Genomic DNA, 22,780 nt, shown 5'->3' with positions numbered 1-22,780 from the left:
GGTACTTAACCCCTCTGATCCTTCATTTCATCTTGCAGATGAAGATAATGGAAAGCAGCAGGAGGATGCTCCTTATTTTGTTAAAAAAAAATATCAAAAGGCAAAATGTTAATTAAGTAACATGGTTATTTACCATTGATTTCCATGGGAAGCATTATCATTAGCTAATTGACTGCCAATAGTCACACATATTAAAAAAATAAATCAAGTGAAGCATATAATTATGAAGACTAAAGAACACTTTTCTAATTTAGCATGTCGCTTATTAATTAATAAATGCAGCTCTTTTGATGTAATTGAAAAAATTCAGGCTGGCCACCATAAACATTCTGTTGTTCTTGTGAAGGCTGTTTGAAAAAATCCTCCAAAAATGTGTGTAGAAAAGAAATCAGATGCTTCGGCTCCTGTGGTGGTTTAAGTCGCTCAGTCATGTCTGACTCTGCGACCCCATAGACTGTAGCCCGCCAGGCTCCTCTGTTTGTGGGATTTTCCAGGGAAGAATACTAGAATTGGTTGCCAATTCCTTCTTCAGGAGATCTTTCCAACCTAGGGATCGAACACTGGCCTCCTGCACTGCAGGCAGATTCTTTACTGACTGAGCCACCAGGGAAGCTTTGGTTCCTACTGAAACTATTTCTCTGATTCTCCCTCTCATCCTTCATTATTCAGAGTTAACAGAGAATCAGAACTTTCAGTAACTTCCTCAAGAGAAAGCTTGAAGTAGAGATGGCAGAAGGAATTAGTTTCCCGGAGAAGCAAGGCAGAAAGGGTGAATCCTTGAAACTTCAGAATTGCCACCATCGATGTCAAGAACGCCATTGTGTTTGGGTCAGAGCCTGACTCCAGAAGTGGTGTTTTAGAGGAGGAGGAGTGGCTGAGGCAGAGGCACGGGCTTGCAAGTTGGGGGAGGTAGAGATATTCTCCTGAGAAGCATGTGTACCAGCGTGAACACAGAGTAAAGACATAGACCATGGTAGCATCCCGTGTTCTTCCCTGAGAGGCCACGTCATGTGCCTCAACAAAGCCGTGAGCTGTTTGGGGTAGATTCAGAGTTAAAGTTTAATTTTTTTTCCCCCTACAAGAAGGAGGGTGTTGTGTGTGTGTGTACACACTCAGTCATGTCCAACTCTTTTATGGGCCCATGGACCCGCCAGGCTCCTCTGTCCATGAGATTTCCCAAGCAAGAATGCTGAACCAAATTGCCATTCGCTTCTCCAGGGTATCTTCCCGACCCAGGGATTGAACCCACATCTCCTGCATTGGCAGGTGGATTCTTCACCTCTGAGCCACTTGGGGAGCCCTTTTCAAGAAGGTATTAACTATAAATTGGGTATATTCTTCTGAAATGTTATTCTGAAAATAATAGTGATTACTAAATATAAAGCACTTCACAAAAAAGCAGAATAGTTTGTTTTCTTAAAAGGAAATATATTAATTTTCTTAAACTGTCATTTGTAAGGTACATCCTTAGCTGGATCTCTAGAATTGTATTAAGAGCAGTAGGGGCTGAAAGCAGCTATGTTCTCCCCTGGAATAAAATATATTGTGGTCTTTTGAAAAGTACTTGTCCTTTTTCCAGTTCTATGGGGAGGAAGGTCAGTCCACCTTTTCCTAGGGAAGTAAGCCCCTTTCTCCGTCATTGGTGGACACTTAGCTTATACTATCCTAATACCTCACACAAGCTCTAATTTGGGCATAAGGCACTGACTGCAGATACCTTATTGACTGGGCCTCATAAGTCTCTACATTCAATGAATATTGGTTGAATGAATCAATTCATCAGACAGGAAGATCACTGAGCTTAGTTGAAAGAACACATGAGCAGCCAGAGCTACTTAGTGTTGATCATTTATTTCTCCAAAGTTTAAAATGTTCTCAAGTACAAAAGAAAGAGTGTGGAAAACTTTCCTTTAGAAGTGAACAGATTTGCTTTTTGTCTTAAATACTCTGTGATTCCATAGATGAGAGCAGACTCCTTGCTTGGTCTGAGCATTTCTCATTTAAAAGTGTGTCAGGTTAGTGATGTTTTCATGCGATAAGGTGGTCCAGGGCCCCAGCGCCAGGGTGTTGTCATCACTGGAGATTCTTCCTTTGGCTCATGTAGACACTGAAACGAATTGCTTCTTCCTCCATTCCGTGTATCCCAGGTGTTCTGGGAGATTCACAGGGTAAATTCTGGGCTACAAGAGGCTTTTTGGTATTGGAGAAGCAGAGATATCTGAGTCTTTTTTGGTTTTTTCCTGTGTGCCTTGGTCCAGGCAAAAGAAGAGCATTGTCCTAGGCTTTGTAAAGGCCAAAATTGCCCCCCTCCCAGGGGCCATTTGAGGCCCCTTTCCAGTGTCCTGACTAAGAGCTCCTTAGATAAGGCAGAACTCAGCCCCCATAGTTGAGAACTGGTTTGTTCCCACTTACTGCATCATATTCTCAGATGTGTGGTGTTTAGGGACCACATGTGATACTTTTCCTCTTTTCTTTTCATTTAATTCTCTAATCCTGTACCACATACTTTTGGCAGTTATACTCTTTCCTACATTGTTCTTGGACTGTTTCATGTCACATAGCTCCTATGTGCCCAGCTAAGCTCTGGCATGGACCAGGTCACCCACTGGCCAAATATTCCAGCGTTTTGTTTTGTTTTGTTTTCCAGCTGCATAGCTGTTCTGCCCTCAGTTTCTCAAATAAACCTTCCCCCCAAACCCTGAGTTTCACTACCTCTTTTGTCATGGTTAAATTTCTACAAATACTGTACTTGTCTGATTCCGGGCTCTTGTTTTCTATCCTCAGTCTATATTGTTTGGTTTTGATGATTTTAGTTAATTCTTTCTTAATCTGATTTTATCACTTTTTGTTTTAATACTTTTTTTCCCCCTGGCTCTTCGTGAACATTTATTTTTCCATATGAACTTGAGATCATTTTATTTCATCCCAGTAAATTAAATATCTGTATTGAAACATTTTTATTTATTTATCGAAGTAAATTGTGATCACCTGCTTTTACTGTAAAGCTCAGTAAGTATTGAAAAAACTAGGTGAATTACCATCCTAGGGGTAATTACTGTAGGTGTTTAGAATATACAGTATAATGTATATTTTTCCAAACTTTAGTCCATGCATAAGTTTTTTTCCTACATACATATGTCTTATAGTAAGAAATAATTTTATATGTGTGAATTGATACATTCATTTGGGAAGAGCTGACATCCTTAACATGTTAAGCCATTTCTAGTGATGGGGAGCTTAGGAACGGGCTGTGGCTTAAACCCAGCTCTGTGTTGTTCTGGCCTCCTAACTTAATTATGACCGAATCATTTTAAACCGTTAAGTTGTACCAGTACCAGTCTGTTTGGGGAGAAGTTCTTCCTATTTTCAAATGAGTGCCTCTGTTGTGGGCCCCGGGTCTGGCTGTCTCAAACTGAGTCCACTGACCAGCATCCAGAATGACTGATTCTGCCCCAGCCAGGGTCTTGCCTGGAATGAAGACACCTGCCCTGGACTTTCTTACTGTAGGTAGTTGTGAGGCCCAGAATCTCTTATTTTCAACTGTGGAGAGACCTGTTGCTCCCTGAGTGGCATATATTAATTCTAGGATGCCTGGGTGACCTTTAATTTAGCTCCATTTTTCACACTTTTCTGGCATTTGGATGAAACCTTTTCCTGAGTTGACATAGCCTTTCCCTAATTTTTCCCTTTCTTTGGACATTTCACTTGAGATTTGGAGGTTTAGGGTTTCAGAGAGGAGAGGAGGGGCTATCAGTATCTCTGATAAGCCTTCTTTCTCAGGATCCAAAGTCTCTTAAAAAAAAAGAAGATGGAGTTGTTTTTTTTTTTTTTTTTAAACATGTAGTGAACTGTCATTTGCTCTGAAAAGACAAATCTTTATTTTCTTAATTTTATAGGCTCATCATTCTCTTACATATGTGGATTTCATACTCACTATATTTTGGTTCTATTGACATATTATCCAGTAGGTTAGATTTCTCATGCTGAGTGCTTACACTTAATCTTCCAAATTATTTCTAGGCCCCTCACAGCTTTTGATCCCAAGCTAACCAATAAGGCAGCGTCTTACATGAGCAAAGGCACTCGGTAATGCCAGCTGAGACCTCTGGCAAGTGGACCACTTTCGTGGGAACTTCCAGACCTGAAGGCACATCCATAGAAAATAACCTTGGGTCAGATGATCTCTTACAATAAGCCTTTCCTTCTCTCTTACTGGTTTTCCAGGAACTTACCTAATTGCCCCTAAATTGGGCTTTCCTACCTCTTTTAGTTGCTTTGCTGTTCTCAACACCCTCTCTGCCCCCACTCCCACCCCCATCTGTGGGTTTCTCTGGATGACATTCAGAAAACCAGAGTTCCAGAGGCCACTTGACAGAGAGGAACTCCATCCCTCTAAACGTCTTCTCTAACTACCAGGAGTTTCAAAAAGCGGTTCTCATCCTGATTGTATATACAAGGACCAGCTGCGCATGGCTGTGCCTTAATCGAGGTGCGGAATGGTTTTCTTGGACTTGAACCAACTCAGCAGCATTGCCAGTTTCACTGAAAGCGCAGGGGAAGATCATCCTTTATACCAGCCTAGATTTCTGGGCAGGGGTGGAGTGGGCTAAGTCAGCTCTCTGAAGCCATCCTAGGATGGTGGAAAGCCATGTGCAGCTATCAGGTTGTTCCTCCTCCAGCAAGGGTGGCGCTTCACCTAGGTGACCACCAGGGGGCAGCCTTTCCCACGGATTTTCACCGCATCAGCGAACAGAGGAACAAAGACGGGTTTCTGTGTGTTGAGCGTGTGAGTGAGCCTGTGCTCCACGCCAGATCCCCCATGTAAAATCTGTAGCCTCTACGTCTGTATAAAGAGTATTAAGTAGTCAGGTGAAGGGCATCTGAGTGCTGAGTAGGTTCTGTGCTTTGCTGGACTGAGTTTGTCAACACAAATAGGATTCTGTGCAGGCGCTGTGAACTGCCCCCTCTTGCCCAGGTCAGTCTTGCAGACATGAAGGCATGCATTTTTTATCATCAGATGTTGAGATGTCTGAATCATTAAGATACGGAAACTGAAATCAGTTTAGCTCCTTGTGTGAACCCGAAGATTGATTTCCAAGCAGTCGTTTAAATTTATTTTGACCTTTTCTTTCTTTCTCCTGCCACTCCCCCACTCTCTTCCAAATACTAAAGGGATTGTTTCCGTTGCATCTGTTTTTTCCCTTCGGTTTCCTCTTCACCTTGGAAACTGAGTTATGACTCTTTGGATTGTTTCTAGTTGAAAAAAACATTATTATGAAAATCTGTGCCGGTCAGTGGGCAGTGAAGTAGCATGTAAAATAGCACTGATATCCTGATCTCCCTCCTTCTACTGTGCAATTAGAAGCACATTGTCACCAGTTTTGCTTTATGTTTCCCAGATGACTGTTTGTTAATTTACAGCAGTTCAGCATGTAATTGCATAGATGATCATATTTCAAAGCGTTTGGCTCTGTTGGTTCAAGTTCAGAATTGAAGTAAGAGTTATTATTCCTTCACTGCTGTATCTAAATCCATCTTATTTGACTCTGTGATGGCTGGAAGAAATCAGATATGCTTTGGAAATCAAAGGCAAAGCCCTTCTCCCCCGGGGGTGGGAGTAGGGTAATGAGAGGAACCTTTTCTTTTAGTTCTTTACAGACGCGGCAGTTAGATTTATTGTATAATGGTGGTTTTTCTAAAGTACCACAAGCCTTCAATTTTTCTAAAATGAGAATTGTGAAATTTCATTTTTTAAATAGTCTACTTAATCAATGTCATTATGTTTTGCATATCTAGTGTTAACTACTACTCATAGAGATGTCACATACAGAAATGTACTTGAAAGGTAATATATCGAACTAAATTTCACCAACATTTACTTAGCACCTACTGCGTGCCAGGTGTCCAGTGACTCAGTTTCATATACGTTTTCTTGCTTAAGTCTCACAGCAAACTCGAGTGGTAAATGTATTATCCTCGGTTTGCACATGAGAAAACCGAGAGTGAGGTGGTTTTTTACACCATCCCAGCCATCTTTTATAGGAGGCGGATGCTGTGTCCTAGACGGTAGGGTAGCTGAGATTGTTCAGAATACTTCTGTTACAGGGTCTCCTCACTTCCTGTGAGTGTTAAAATGAAAATATGCTATAATGATTTTGGGTGTTCTGCTCATGGTCCCTGAATTTCATGGTTTGTGTAGTCCGGTCCCTTCTTCCTATAAAAAGGGAAACAGGGAGCCCAAGATTCAGGGCAAGATTGGGTCTTCTGTAAGCTTGTGAAGGGAGAGTTAAAACTAGAATTCAGTGAAGGAGAGGAGGAGAAATAGCTTGGCTCCTCTCAGAAGGCAGGAGAGAGAAGCTGAACAGTGAGACTGTGTCAGTTGTACCCAGTTTGGAAAAGAGAGACCACACAGAGCTGCAGTGGTGAGACACCCCCTTCCCCTCCCGCAAGGAGAAGTATTTTCTCTGGCCCCTGTTCCTCCCCGCCTGGGAGCCTAGACTTGTTCTGTGTCAGGCCTCAGAGACCCTTCGCTGCCTGCTTCCCCCACCTCACACCCTGGGCTTTAGTTCTCACCACTCCTGAGTCCATCAGAACTTTACAGATTTTTCTTTTCAGATACAATTGACGTTGAACAGTGTATTGCAGGTGTACAAAACACATGGATTTGATACATTTGTATATTGCCGTATGATTGCCACAGTAGTGTTAGCTCACACCCCTATCATGTCACGTAATTACTGTGTCTTTTTTGTTGTTGTTGTCATTGTGTTAAGTCGCTTCAATCATGTCCGACTCTTTGTGATCCTGTGGACTGTAACCACCCCCCCACCCAGGTTCCTCTGTCCATGGGATTCTCCAGGCAAGAATATGGGAGCGGGTTGCCATGCCCTTCTCCAGGGGGTCTTCCCAACCCAGGGACAGAACCCACATCTTTTGTCTCCTGCATTCACATAGGGGGTTCTTTTTTGTGTATCTTTTTTGTGGTGGGAACAATTAAGATCTACTCTACTGGTAACTTTGAAGTTTATTATGCAGCCTGTTGTCTGTAATCACCTTGCTGTGGTTTAGATCCCAGGACTGACTACCTGCTACTTGTAAGTTTGTACCTTTAAATACCACTTCCCCAATTTCCCTGGTTACCATTCTGTTCTCTGTTTCTCTGAGTTTGGCTTTTTTATATTCCATGTATATGTGATATCATACCATGTTTGTCTTCCTCCAGTTTATCTAACTGTAATACTCTTTAAGGTTCATTCGTATTGCTGCAAAAGGCAAGATTTCCTTCTTCTCATGGCTGAATAGTGTGTGTGTGCGTGTGTGTATGGCAACTTCTCTATCCATTCATCTGTTGACGGACACTTAGATTATTTCCATATCTTGGCTACTCTGAATAATACCGCCATAAACACGGGGGTGCGGGCTTCTCTTCTATAGCCTGTTTTCATTTCTTTTGGATGTACACCCAGAAGTGGGAATTGCTGGATCATACATACATACATACTATTTTTACCTTTTTGAGGAGTATCCGTACTGTTTGCCATAGTGGCTACACCGGTTACATTCCCACCAACAGTGAATAGATCAGGATTTTTATGACCCTGTGTTTCAGCACCTGCTGTTTCTTCTCCTCACATGTTCCTTTTCCCTTTATTGCTTGATCAACTTGGAATCTAGACCCGGCTCACAGGCACCTTCCCTGAAGCCTCCCCAGCTGCTCCAGGCAGAGACATCTGGCTCCTTGCGTCCAGTTCCTTGTATTAATATGTTAAACATTAAAGCGTTTCTTCCATCCCATCAGTGGTGTTTTCAGATGGTGTTTCTGAGCTCCTGGGCTGAGGACCATCCTTCTTTGGGTGCCTCTGGTGTTGAGCCCAGCCCTATTACACACTCAGCGCACTTCACTGGGACACCTGTAAGTGAAGTGTGAGTGAGTAGACAGGTGGCTGTGTGCTCCCCTCCCAGCTGGACCTTCTGAGCACAGAGATGAAATAGAATTCTAAGCAGGAGGAAAAGGAAGTCTGTGGAAGTTCTAGGAGATATTATTACAGTTATTCACCAGTTTGTTGGCATTTTGGCTTTTAGATTCCATATGGGAAAATTGAGGGCCTACAGGTCAGGAACAGGGAATGGAAGACCAGAGGACTAAGAACCTGAACTTCCAGCCCGTGACCACCAGTCGTGTGCTCCTGGGCTGCCTGCCGCCTTGCGGTTCCTGATGTTCAGTGTGTTCACCAGGAGTTAGTTTCTCCCAAGGACCTGCATTAATTTAGAGGTGTAGAACTTGGAGCAGACATCTAGGCTGGGTGTCGTGACATAAGTGTGGCCGTCTGTCTTATATGTGCAGGTATATTAATCTACCAGACGGGAGATACCTTAGGGCTGTTCACGCCTGAAATCTCATGGCTATAGGAGTTGTAAGTAATATCACATCAGTCTTCTCAGGACTTTAAAAAAAGATCTTCATATTTTGAGTACCTTTGAGTGTTTTCTGGGTTTGTTTGGCCCATAAAAGTCTTAGTTTTCTACATAAATCTAATATATTCAAAGATTTTTTTCATAATGAATTTGAAAGGATTTCCCTTTATGAGGTTAGACAAGTTTATAACTGAACCCAGTATGTTAAACCTATGTTAAAATACGGAGTTGTCTTTAAAAAATAAAAAGCCTGAACAGGTAGAGGGTGTTAGCTTGCTGATATAGATGATTTGGATATACTGACTTTAAATAATATAAAAATATTTCCCAAACTCACAGTATTATGACCAAATTTAAATTTATTTTAAAATGTAACAAGTCTGGAGCTTTGTTCTTTGCAAAAATTGTAGAAAGAATATTTTTTGTCTATCTGATCTTGTTTTCCTTTTTTTTCATTATGCCTCATTGATTTTCAGATTCTGAAAGGAAGATGATCACTTGAACCAATTAGCTCCATTTTCCTCTCTTAGTAAAGCTGCTGTTTTTGTAAGTAGGGAGACCTCACTGCTTGGCTTGCTCAGACATCCTGGCTTATGCCTGTTGTCTTGGAGATGTTACTAATAGCACCCCCTTTCACTTTTGAAAATGCTAGCTTGGGTAATGAATTCTGTTGTCACTCTAGTTATGACTGATATGCTTTGTCCTTGATTGTTTTGTTTTATGCTTGATTTTAATGCTTCTGTAGTGTGTATTTTATTGCACTTTCCTCTGTTTTTAGATCCTCTAATGTTTTAGAAGGCATTTCCTATTATATTTTTAATTCTGTTAATGGCTGGCGTCTATGTTTTTCGAAGCACTCTTTGAACTCATGAGTCAACACTGAAATGTTATGTGTCCCACCACATAAATAAGACTTAGACTGTAAATTCTCTCAGGATGGCACCTGGCCCTTTTGTCTCTGACAGTATCCAGGAGTATGCTTTGAATTGAGTAACTGCTCAAGAAATACTTGTGGTCTTAAGAGACCCTTTGGCCTGACAGAAGGAAGGATGAGTTTTGATCTTGTCTGGGAATAGCGTCCTTCAGGTAAAGGGGCTGGGGCTGAGGATCCAGTCAGTTCCACAGTACCACTGCCCAAACTTAGTTGTCGAAGAGATCCCGTTTGTCTTGTTTTCTTACCTGGAGACTCTCAAGGAAGTTTTCAGTAAACTTTTTAAATTAAAGTCCTTTCTGGAAGGTTACAGGGCTTCCCTGGTGGCTCAGATGGTAAAGAATCCACCTGTAATGCAGGAAACCCAGGTTCCATCCCTGGATCAGGAAAACCCCCTGGAGAAGGAAATGGCAACCCACTCCAGTATTCTTGCCTGGGAAATCCCAGCCTGGCGGGCTACAGTCTGTAGGGTCGCCAAGAGTCGGACACCACTGAGCAACTAATACTTTCACTTTCTTCCCAGAAAGTTACAGTCCTGCTAACTGTAAAGGCAGAGGAGTTTTTCAGGGTGGAGACAGAGGGAGAGCGGCTTGGTTCAGCCACTGTGGCCCCAGCGGTGTCGGCGACAGCACTGTGTCCAAGGTTACAAAGTGACAGGGTGGGGGTGGGGATGCGGCAACCAGGTTAGGTGGGAGAGACCAAGTGGGATGGGAGCTGGGGAGCCGTGCAGGTTCACAAAAGAGATTTTTGTGAGCATATCCAGTTGGTCAAACCACATGTATTTCTAAGGAATAAGTTTGGCTTCTTGATTTGAAAACTAGGTGTGTTTAGTAACAGTTAATCATGTATGAGCCAGAAGAGGGAAGAATGCCCTTTTTTAGAATTTGAGTTGCAAAATATGCCTTGTACTTTATCATAATAGGCAGTTTACAACACTAGGAAAAAATTAGCCTTTTTAAAGGCTTTGCAAATTTTACTCTAGTTAAGTGCCTGCCTCCAAATTAGGAAGAATGTAGACAGCTCAACTGAGCTTATATGTAATAATGCTGTAGACATTCATGACTAAAAAGTTGATATTTAGAAAGTATAGCAAACTTTGAATTTATATTCAGGGTGTGAGGGTTGCTCATCTGCAAAGCTGGAAGTGATCTAACTGGGTATAAATAAGGAAGGCTCTGGGTAAATTCAATGCAAATAGAATTCTCTGAGTCCGAAGTTGGTAGGTAGCTGCTTAGCATATGACGGTTAATGCACAATAAATATGGGTGAATCTGTGTTTTTTCCCTCTAGCAAGTATATTTGATCATGAAGTTCACTATTCAGTTCTTAAGTTCCAATAATTTCACAAACCATAGCATAATCCTAGGGTGTGTTTATTCAAAAAATATACATACACACACACAAACACATGATTTGTTTTCTGTCTTCAAAATTCCACCCTTTCTTTGTTGGCAAAGTTAGCTGGTATGTTTTATTTTGATTTCATTCATTTGGATTTCAAAAGTAATACACGTCTATAAAAAATCCAGGCAGAACAGAAATGTCAAAAATTAGTAGTTTCCTCTCTGCAGCCTCTTCTCTGATATAATTGTTGAAAACCAACCAGCATGTGTCCTTCCAAAGGTTTTCTTTGCACCATGCACAGGCACGCATGTGTTTTTGCATCTTTCATCTGTCCTATAAAATTGTTGGTGAACATCACTGGTTTAGTGCAGTTCAGCACCTGTGCAGAGGGCCCTCGCTCACAGTGTCAGGAGGCACTGCACCATGAGTGCATAGTTTCCTTTGACACATTTCAGGTTCATTACCATTGCTAACCCCCTGACAGTTCACGTGGGGGCTTCCTCACTATGCTGTTGTGAAACCCTAATAAGGTAATGTTTATTAAAGTACTTGGTTAAGCATGAAGCACTTTGTTTAGTCAGCACCATGATTGCTAATAATTTTTTATGAATAATTCTAGAAAGACCAAATGGTACATCTGCTTATATTTGAATTATTTCACTAGGTCCTGTACATTCCTGCACCTGATCTTTCTTACTGTATTTGTTACTTTAAGATGCAGTGTGCCTAACTTTGCCTTTTCAGATGTTGTAAAAAAAAAAAAAATATATATATATATATATATATATATATATATCCCATGAGATGAATCTTCAGCAGTCCTTTTCTTCCATGGTCTTGACTGTGTCTTGGCCATATATTTCTGGATGGATGAGAGTGGTACCGTAAATTTTATTCAGTTAGCATATGCGTGTGTTAAGAGTCTGAGGCTTTTTAGGTTTTGTATCCCCTGTCCACTGTCATCGTGATTATTTTCTCACCAGCTACTTAGTTACAGCCAGAGATGTTAATTTGACCACAAGTACAAAGCTCTTCTTTGTCAGAACAACTTCACACAGCTCTTGAAAAGTTACTTTCAGATTTGATCACAAAATTTCCAGACGTCCCCCAGTAAAGTGAGCATGATGGCTTTGAGTGAAAAACCGTGGCACTTGACCAAAACCTCTCAGTTTGTTTCTAATCCTGGCAGATGGAGTGTAATTTGATTAGAGTTGACCGGCCTGAAATGATCCCAGGGAGATGCAGAACTGGGTCTGGATTAGTCTCACTATTTTCTGCCTTTGTTCCAAGATTTAAGGCAATCACTGAAATGAATGAGTTTGGGGTTTCATGTTCAAATCCATTTTTAATATCACCACCTTACATTTTTTAACACTGTATGCATTTCATGATGCTTTTATCTACAGTATTTGATCTGTCCAGTCAGCTTTCAGCTTCTATATTTCACAGGCCAGTAATGGTAAGGTTGGAAGTAGTAGTGACTTTGAAAACTTTGAAATTATTTCCAGGTGTTCCAGATAGGCTACATTTGAACATGAAACTTTAAACTTTCTTTTCTGTAACAGAAAACTTTATTGCTTGGAGTAATCTTAGAAATTAGCAGCTCAGTTCTTCTGTTGTTATTCTTCTTTTTTATAACAAATATATATAACTTACTGAGATGTAGATAATAAGTAATATGCTTAGGGAAAGCTGTGGCTGCAGCCAAGGAGAAAAGAGGGGCAAAGAAAACTGTCACTTTTCCTTAAGTACTTAAGGTGTAGGGAATACAGTTTTAATAATTTTCATGGTATATAACCCTTCCTTTTTTTTAATCACATGAGCATGTGAACTCATGGATGGAAATGTGAACTCGTATGGAAAAAGTCATGGAAGATCAGAGCCTAAAATAATAGCTGTACAGAATATATTTTGAGGACTTCAGTGAGGTTTCAGTTTTGACATAGAGTCCCTTTTTAAAATGTTCCACAGACATCAAAGGTAATTTGTGCATGCACGCACACACACATACATATACCCGTGTACCCCTATTAAATCAGTATTATCGCTTATTTCACTTGGGACATGAGAATGATACTATTTGAGACAGAAGTAAACCCTCTTCCCTGATTCTGCTTGCTGGCCGCTTGTTACACCATAGAGATGATCTCATCACCAAGATGGCAAAGAAATTTCTAATAACTCTAAACTGTTCCCTCCTCATTTTGTGAAGACTCTAGAACAGAAAACGTGTGCTATCTATTACAGTTCATCACTCAGAAAACTAACATGGTCACTTCCTCTCTTGGAGTGAATGTAGAAGATGCCAGTGGATATAGAGAAATAGAAGACAATTCAAAAGGAAAAAGACCAGTTTGTCAGGAGTGAACAGGACTGTTTGACCTAGAAAAAACTTAGAAAAATGAACTATCCAAGTAAGGTTAGGAAACTACTACATTGATAAAACCAGAGCCAACAGTCACCAAAAATAAAGGATCTGAGACAAGGAAAAATTACTGGAAATTAAAAACATAGCCGTGGAATTTTAAAACAAAGCAATGAGCAGCAGATTCAGTACTGAAGAAACCTGAATCAGTGAATGAAAAGAAAGCTAAAAAAATTCTAGTAGAACCAAAAAGAAAAAAGGTTAAAATCCTCAGTGAAAAGATTGAAAATGTGGAAAATAAACACAATTCAGTGTAAATAGTGTATACTTATGTGTATATGTGTCTATGCTCGAAAGAAATAATACAAAGTTTTCTGTGGACTTGAGTCCTCGTAGTGAAAAGACTCCCTTAGTAATAGGCATGGTTGTGGGAAAAAGAAGACTCCTAGAAATATGTCAGACAAAAATCTTGAATTTCAAGAATAAAGAAAATATTATAGAAAATCCAGGTAGCTTAAAGCAGAACACCTACTTAAAAAATAAAGAAAAGAAAATGAAGTTAGCATCAAGCTTCTCTTTCTGTCTCCAGAACTCTGAGAGGGAGGAAAATGTGATTCATGACTTTTGGAACCTTCTGGGCTCGTCTGTTTCCCCCATCAGAATGTAAGATGGATTCACTAGGTAGACATGAAACATTGTGTTCTATGTGGATATCAAATTTTAAAATTAGATTCTAGGTCACAAGTAAATCTTAATGCTGTGTGTGCTAAGTCGCTTCAGTCATGTCAGACTCTGCGACCCCGTGGATTGTAACCCGCCAGGCTCCTCTGTCCATGGGGATTCTCCAGGCAAGAATCCTGGAGTGGGTTGCCATTCCCTTCTCCAGGGGATCTTCCCGAACCAGGAATCAAACCCTTGTCTCTTAAGTCTCCTGTGTTGGCAGGAAGGTTCTTTACCACTAGTACCACCTGGGAAGCCCAAAATTTTAGTGAAGCCATCCTAATAGAAACTGCACAGGCTGTTATAAAATACACTAAAACTTGAAATTAGTAGTAAAAAGTTACTCAAAAAAGTTCTCACCAGTTTGATATTAAAATACAATTTAAGTCACTTTTGGAACAAAGTAGAAATTAAATTTGCACCTATAGGATATAGGTAATCCCTTGATTTAAAACATTTGCATTTTATCTTATCCAAATAGCCTTAGTGGAAGTGATACATATTTCACAGTATTTTTTTTCACTATTAAAAAAAAAATGAAACTTGAACTCCAAATACATGTCACAGAATTTGTTTCTTTCCTCACCTGCAGATGCCTCCTCTATAGAAGAAGCACTATGGTAGCTCTGGTCCTTATCATCCCCCTGCTAACTTCCTTTGAAAGGTGATGTATAATAGACAACATGTATGACATCACTCTTAAAAATAGGTCAAAAATAGCTTATGTAAGAAGGTGAAATAGAACATCCAAAGTGGTATGGTGATCTCTGTTTCAAGTTCAGGGAAATGACAACCAGCGTAGCTCTAGACATTAACTAAAGTCACTCCAGGCTATGGTTTCAGTGAGGCCTCGGGGGTCGTGCTGGAAAGACTACCTAAGCAAGCGGCCACGCTACTGACATTGGTGCGCATCACCCTGAGGGGTCAGTTCGGGGGTTAGACTTGCAAGTAAGAGCAGAGTGAGCCTTAGTCATCAAAGAGTCAAGGACCCTGAGGGTTACAGACTGTTTCTACAGGAACTCATTCATGCAAACTGGAAGCTCCAAAAAGTCATTTCTAGAAAGTTCAGGTCTAGAAAATCTAGGGTAAGTCCTGTAGGACACAGAAAAGGCAAACAGCTTACAAGAACTAGTTGTTAAATTTGCAGGGATTTTGCTAACGATTGTTATATCCAAGCATCATTAAAAATTAAATTATATATTTTTAGTTCATTTTCTCCTCTTTTTATTCAGGGGGATAAGCATTATAGTGAATTAAGCAAAGTAGTGGCACATAGAGAAAAGTTGATAGTCTTGCTCTTTCTCCCGATAAACACCCCATTTTGTATAGTATGTATTGCACATGCAAGCAAAAAAATGCATGCATATGTCACTGTTAAGCCCATCTGGGTTGTTATGTTGGCTTACCTGTGGAGTAGAGGTGTAATTTTAATTTTTATCATTGAAAATAGGTGACCTAATATTCTAATTCAGAGTGGTGGGGAAGGGTGTACACACACACACACACACACACACACACACACACACACACACACCCGGGTGTACACACATACACACACACCCATTACTGAGAACTCCATGTCTTCTCCATGTCTTCTGCTTGGCATCCAGATAGATTCCTTACCACTCACTGAGCCACCTGGCAAACCCGTTCCTGTGGGTACCAGGAGTATTTATCCCTGAGAATCCTGGATGTCTCAGCTGCGGGTCTTCACATAGTAATGTAGTAGTCAGTGCTTTCCAAGATAGATGTCTATGATGATGACTTCCCTAACAGTGTCAAAGATGAAGCATTCAGATTAAAAGTAATGATGAGCACCGATTATAATGATAGCTGTTAAGAGTGGGTCGCTTTGCTGAGCACCTGTTGTAGCTGCCTCACATCTCTCCTCACCTCTGAGGTCCTGGAGTGCCCCCACCCCCCCGGAAAGGTGAGCCCTTCAGTAATAATAAGTACCATTCGGTGTTCTGCCCTTAGACTCCTAAGATAACCTGACAGTGTTCTGGGCAACTTCCCACTGCTCTGCACTTTTTGGGGAATTCTGTTCTTGGTTTTATTATCGCCTTCAGTAGCGTCCAGAGAAATGCAGCCAGCCAGCTGCCAGCTGACCCGGCTCACAAACAGAGAACATGAGGGCCTGTTGTAAACCCAGCAATAAAACATCCCACCCTCGCCTTCTCCCACAGAGTCCCAAAGTCTGTTCTGTACATCTGTGTCTCTTTTTCTATTTTGCATATAGGTTTATCATTACCATCTTTTTAAATTCCGTATATATGTGTTAGTATACTGTATTGGTCTTTATCTTTCTGGCTTACTTCACTCTGTATAATGGGCTCCAGTTTCATCCATCTCATTAGAACTGATTCAAATAAATTATTTTTAATGGATGAGTAATATTGCATTGTGTATATATGTATCATAGCTTCCTTATCCATTCGTCTGTTGATGGGCATCTAGGTTGCTTCCATGTCCTGGCAATTATAAACACTGCTGCAATGAACATTGGGGTGCATATGTCTCTTTCAGATCTAGTTTCCTTGGTGTGTATGCCCAGGAGTGGGATTGCTGGGTCATATGGCAGTTCTATTTCCAGTTTTTTAAGGAATCTCCACACTGTTCTCCATAGTGACTGTACTAGTTTGCATTCCCAGCAACAGTGTGAGAGGGTTCCCCTTTCTCCACACCCTCTCCAGCATTTATTGCTTGTAGACTTTTGGATAGCAGCCATCCTGACTGGCATGTAATGGTACCTCATTGTGGTTTTGATGTGCATTTCTCTGATAGTGAGTGATGTTGAGCATCTTTTCATGTGTTTTTTAGCCATCTGTATGTCTTCTTTGGAGAAATGTCTGTTTAGTTCTTGGCCCATTTTTTGACTGGGTCATTTATTTTTCTGGAATTGAGCTGCAGGAGTTGCTAGTATATTTTTGAGATTAATTCTTTGTCAGTTGCTTCATTTGCTATTATTTTCTCCCATTCTGAAGGCTGTCTTTTCACCTTACTTAGAGTTTCCTTTGTTGTGTAAAAGCTTTTAAGTTTAATTAGGTCCCATTTGTTTATTTTTGCTTTTGTTTCCATTACTCTGGGAGGTGGGTCATAGAGGATCCTGCTGTGATTCATGTCAGAGAGTGTTTTGCCTATGTTCTCCTCTAGGAGTTTTATAGTCTCTGGTCTTACATTTAGATCTTTAATCCATTTTGAGTTTATTTTTGTGTATGGTGTTAGAAGGTGTTCTAGTTTCATTCTTTTACAAGTGGTTGACCAGTTTTCCCAGCACCACTTGTTAAAGAGGTTGTGTTTTTTCCACTGTATATCCTTGCCTCCTTTGTCAAAGATAAGGGTGACACCACATTCTAAGGAGTTAGGTATTCCCCGCCTTTCCTGCTAAAATGGGCTTCCCTGGTGGCTCAGCGGGTAAAGAATCTGCCTGCAATGCAGAAGACCCAGGTTCAATCACTGGGTTGGGAAGATTCCCCTGGAGAAGGGCATAGCAACCCACTCCAGTATTCTTGCCAGGAGAATCCCATGGACAGAGGAGCCTGGCGGGCTACAGTCTGTGGGGTCACAAAGAGTCGGACACGACTGAATGGCTGACACTTTTCACTTTCACTCCCCCCACCCCTACCCGCTGCAAAATAGAGACGAACTGAGCAAAGAAGCAAGTGAGAGAGCTGCCTGCTTTAAAAAAAAAATAGATTTCACTGCCATATTTATTTTTATCCCATGTGCTTGAAGAATTAAGCAGATACACCCTGGCATATGTAAAGTGTTATATGAGTTACTAAAGAAAACAAAGTTTAGCTCTTCAGGGCAAAATTTTTATAATATATGATTATCCACTTTTCTTTCTCCCCACATTGGAGAAATCGATCATTTGAATACTTAACATACAGTCAAAGGCTTCTGTAGTTCGATTCCCTGGACGAGCCTTCACTTAGCTTTGCCGTCTGCCCTGCAAACCTGCATCTCAGCGACTGTCAGCACCGTTGCCCCTTTCCTGCTGGGCGACCCCTTTTACCTGCAGCCTCCTCACTGTGTCCCCATCCCATGCCCTTTACAGACGCCCCATGCCAGAGAGGCTCTGGCCCTGATGGAAGGGTAGGTGCCCAGGCTTTCCCCCAGGTTGTTGGTCTGCTGCTGCCTCCACAGGCCGACTGCTCTGGTGACTAAGCCAGACTTCAGACCACATTTTGGCCCCTCATGCTTCATGACTATAGAACATGGTTCACAGACATCCTCTCCTGCCGTTTCTGGCCGGACTGCGGTTTGTCCTTACCCTTCCTCACAGAACAGTACTTCACATGTAGGTGACTGTTGCGGGCACCTTTTACTTTATGAATTGGTTCCCAGGCTCCATGAAGGAAACCTGTCTGAACTAGCAGCTACCTCAGACTGTTAGCTTGCAGCAAACCTGTTTTCAACCACACACCATAGACCTTTTTCACACAAATGACTGCCTGAAGTTGTACCAGTGTGGGCAGCTTATTTTTTGACCTGAATATAGTACATTGTTAAATTTATATATGGAACACGGAAGTTTTTAGAGGGGACTTCCTCGTGGCACAGTGGATAAGAATCTGCCTGCCAGTACAGGGGACACAGGTTTGATCCTTGGTCCAGAAAGATCCCACATGCCACGGAGCATCCAAGCCTGTGCACCACCACTGCTGAGCCCGCGTGCCTAGAGCCTGTGGGCTGCAACTGCTGAATACTATGCGCCTACAGCCTGTGCTCGGCAACAAGAGAAGCCACAACACTGAGAAGCCTGTGACCCACAACTGGAGGGTAGACACACACTTGCTGAAACTAGAGAAAGTCTGTGTGCAGCAACCAAGATCCAAGTGCAGCCAAAAATAAATAAAAAAAAAATTTAAGAAGCTTTTAGGGAGTTTTCTGGAAACAGAAGTGTTGCGGGAGATGTGATAGCTAGCTTTCAAAAGTATTTAAAGGCTTGTTTTATTCCACAGAGCACAACTAGAGGCAGTGGTATTGTATTAATAACAAGGAATACGATTTTAAAAAATTATTTATTTTTAGATCTTTGGCTGTGTCACTCAGCATCCTGGGGTCTTAGTTCCCCGACCAAGGATCGAGCCTGTGCCCCCAGCGGTGCAAGCACAGGCGCTCAGGTACTGGAGTCTTTAGGAATTACACCTCACCCACTCCACCCTGCTGCACTGTGGTCCTGCACCCTGTTGTAGCCAGCTCTACGGGGATAGAGTGATCCAGTGCCTCTTTGTCCCCACCAGTTCTTCCTCCTCCTCTCTTCTTTACCAGATTCATCATTTTTACTTTTCCTGCACTGAAGGACAGGCAATCTGAATGAGATTTCAGGGATTTTGGAAAGGAGCAGAAATATCATGGCTATTTATTGGTGCTAGAAAAATGCAACTCATCTTCTGTGGAATCCACTCATGAAGTGTGGAATAGAGGAAAAGCCCTGTCCTGGGAGTCAGGAAAACTGGACTCTTTTTGGAACTGCCAGAAACTGATGTGAGATCAGTCTCTCCCATCTGTACCCCTCAGATTTCCCGCCTCTGAAAGAGAGGAGCTCTGGGGAGTGCTGAGGTGTGCGTGCTCAGACACTCAGTCATGTCTGACTCTTTGTGACCTCATGGACTATAGTCTGCCTGGTCCTCTGTCCATGGGATTCTCCCAGCAAAAATACTGGACTGGGTTGCCATTCCCTTCTCCAGGGGATCTTCCTGACCCAGGGATTGAACCTGCGTCTCCTGCATTGGCAGGCAGGTTCTTTACCACCATGCCACCTGGGCAGCCCAAGAACTTGCTGAAGTAGAAATTTGATGTTTCTGTCTTTAATTTAGGGACAGTAATGTTTTACAAGCAAGCTGTAAACATTGTGTGCAAACATTAGATGCTTCTAGAGCAGATTTTATCCTCCATGAAGCAGTGACCTGCTTGGTACATGGTCCTCAATCAGGGAAGCTGGCTGCTTTCCCATCTCCCTGAGGGCTTTCCCCGCAGCCTGGGGTGCTCAATACTGTCACCGCCCCTTTCTCTTCTGCTCCTGAGCCAAACACCACGAGTCATTTTCCTACTGTAGAATAGTAACTCAGATAGTTGAAGCACCAAGGATCAGCTTCAGCATGGGCTGCTTCACCTTCCAGGATTCAGATGAGGGGCATAGGAAGGTATTAGTGGGAAGGGCCCTTGAAAATGACTGAGACCTCCAGGAAGGAAACTGCTCCTAAGGAACAAGAAAGCAGATGTGACAGGACAGTCCAGTAGCTAAGGGAGTAATGTCATGACACCTACCACTGGATTTGCCTTGTGGCGCCACCCTGTTGCTCCCGTGACGGAGACCTCTGAAGGTAGGAGTAAAGCCCGGAAGAGTTGACTCTAAGACATTGGGTCACTAGCGTTGTCTACCCTCTAAAGGCGTATGGCATTCAAAGGAAGCATTGCCCCTACATCGGAGACCCCTCAGAGTTTCTGCACCGTGAGAACACAAGTGCCTGAGTGTCTGTGGCAGGTGTGGGCTCATGAGCCCGTGAGGACCAGCCCCTGGGATTCCCAAAGAAGGTGATGGTCAGGAAGGTGAAGATCCTGTGTGAACTGGTGGGGACCAGGGCACCAGTGCGATTTGGGTATTGGTCATCCAGCTCCACCTAGTCAGCACAGTCTGGGAAGTCTTGAGTCAATGGTTCCCGTTAGGCTCTATTGTGAAAACTGCTTTATAGGTGCTGAGTTGGCATTTCTGCCTTTTGTCATGGCGGAATTCTTTCGTTTGCCACAGGTTTCACTGGAGACAGAGCTCGTTCATAAATCAGAAGAACACCTGTGCCGGTTTGAGAAAACAGAGCCAAGTGCCTTGGTTGAGTCAAGGAGGGCCGCCCAGCACACCCTTCTTGTGGGACTCCTATTTGGGGTCAGTTAGAAATTATCATCTTACCTCACAGTATTTCTGGGATATTTGCTGAAGAGACTAATATACACGAGGCCGCCCTGGATCATATTATGGAAATAGTCAACTGGAAACAACTTTCACATACTTTGCTGACCTACTTTTAATAGCACTTACTCTGTTTTTCTTAGCGCCCAAGGAACATTTCTGATGATGGGAGTTGAGATTACTTTACTCTAATGGTCCTTAGTTTTCAGCAGTGGTAGCTGGTAAAAATGGAATGAGACACTTGGAAATTCTTGGATGTTGTGTTGAATGTTTTTTATATATAAATAAAGACAGTCTTAGAGAATTACGTGGTGTTTGCTGGGAATTGCCCCCCCCCCGCCCCCCGCCAGTGAAACTTGTACAGATGTGAGAGCTGAACCATAAAGACTGGGCTCTGAAGAATTGATGCTTTCAAACTGTGGTGCTGGAGAAGGCTCTTAAAATTCCCTTGGACATTAAGGAGATCAAACCAGTCAATCCTAAAGGAAATAAACCCGGAATATTCACTGGAAGGACTGATGGTAACGCTGAAGCTCCAATACTCTGGCCACCTGATGAGAAGAGCCGAGTCATTGGGAAAGACCCTGATGCTGGGAAAGATTGAGGACAGGAGGAGAAGGGGGCGACAGAGGATGAGATGGTTGGATGGCATCGCTGACTCAACAAACATGAGTTTGAGCAAACTCTGGGAGCTGGTGGAGGACAGGGAAGTCTGGTGTGCTGCCGTCCATGGGCTAGCAAAGAGTTGGACACAACGTAGAGTCTGACAAGAACAAATGAAACAGACCAAAACCCAAAGAATAGTTTTCTAAACTGTTTATATTATCTTCCAGTGGATGTTTTAAAAGGACCAACCTCTGAGTGAGGAACCCAAGAGTATGAACAACAGAGGGTAGGCAGTCTCCTCTGGATGCACTTACTTGAATAAAGAAGTGATTTGCTCAAGGGCAGATAGGTTCAGAAGAATCTATGTAAGGACATTGGAGTGAATGATACCTTTCGTTAGTCCTCGGATGATGTGCAGAGAAAGGACACAGTAAACAAGACAAACCATTTGCTCGCTCTTCCTGCCAGTTCTTTTTGAAAAGCTCAAAAAAAGGTTTATCTTTGTTAGCTGCATCTCTGAAAGACTCAGAAGCACCTTAAATACCCATGTAATTTGTGCCAAATTACACCCTTAAGTAACTTTATTAATGCATAGTAGCCATATAGAAAATAATGCAAATCTTAAACCACAGGTTGATAGGTTTTCATAAACTGAATATAGGCCAGCGTTGATAGCATCCAGACCCGGAAATGGAACACTGCCCGAGTGCAGAAGCCACGTGCGTTTCCAGTCACTGTTACCTGCACCCTCCACCCCAAAGAGCAGCAACTGTCCTGGCTTCTAACATAGGTTAATTTTACATGTTTTTAAGCTTTGTACAAGCTGAGTTATAGAGAATGCATTTGGGTTGGAGTTTTTGTATTCATTCACTCTGAATGTGAGATTCATCCATGTCATTGCACGTGGTTATAGTCTGTTCGTTCTAGAAGCTGTATTGTGTGACTGCCACCATTTTTCTGCTCTTGTTTTGGCAGACATTGTAGTTTATTTCTGGTATTGGTCTGTTAGGAGTACTGTTGCTTTGAATATTCATGTGCATATTTTCTGCTGAACATTTGTACATGTCTGTTGGAAGAGAAGTTGCTGTGATAGGGCAGGTGTACACTGAGGCTTGGTGAGTGAACACATTTATGCTCCACCAGGAGGGTCTGCAAGTTTTGGTTGCTCCATCTCTCTGCCAACACTTGTTTTTTTTCTTGTTTGAGCCACTCTGATGTCTATGGAGTAGTAGTTGGTTTCCCTGATGACCAGGGACATTAAACTCCTTTTTATTTATTAACTGTTGATTCTTGCTCATTTGTGAATTGTCATTAAGTCTTTAACTGCATTTTTTTAAAGATTATCTGCCTTTTTGTAGTGATTTGTAGGCATTCTTTATATCTTGAGTAAAATCCTGCTTTAATTATTTTCACTTGTTTTTTTAACTGAGTCTACACTAATCCAACTCTTGAGTATAGAGTCCTTTGTTCTTTATAGAGCATTTTG

At 42.0% G+C, this 22,780-nt stretch overlaps 1 protein-coding gene across 3 annotated transcripts in view; it reads left to right on the top strand.

Annotated features, from left to right (window-relative positions):
• LOC122708795 (elongation factor-like GTPase 1) overlaps positions 1 to 21,089 on the top strand; it is a 61,739-nt gene extending 40,650 nt beyond the window's left edge. The window contains exons 4-5 of one of the 3 annotated variants that reach the window (XM_043925339.1): positions 14,368 to 14,439; positions 20,533 to 21,089. In XM_043925339.1, coding sequence (XP_043781274.1) covers positions 14,368 to 14,399 — 32 coding nt within the window. In that variant the 3' untranslated portion in view covers positions 14,400 to 14,439; positions 20,533 to 21,089. Of the gene's footprint in view, positions 1 to 14,367; positions 16,037 to 20,532 lie in introns of those variants that run through there. The other 2 variants (XM_043925340.1, XM_043925338.1) reach the window with 2 other exon arrangements.
• Positions 21,090 to 22,780: the final 1,691 nt, after the last annotated feature.

The sequence above is a fragment of the Cervus elaphus genome, chromosome 15, assembly GCF_910594005.1.
Source record: "Cervus elaphus chromosome 15, mCerEla1.1, whole genome shotgun sequence".
NCBI classification, from domain to species: domain Eukaryota; kingdom Metazoa; phylum Chordata; class Mammalia; order Artiodactyla; family Cervidae; genus Cervus; species Cervus elaphus.
Note: the sequence above shows the minus strand (reverse complement) of the source record. Positions and strands in the feature narration are given on the sequence as shown.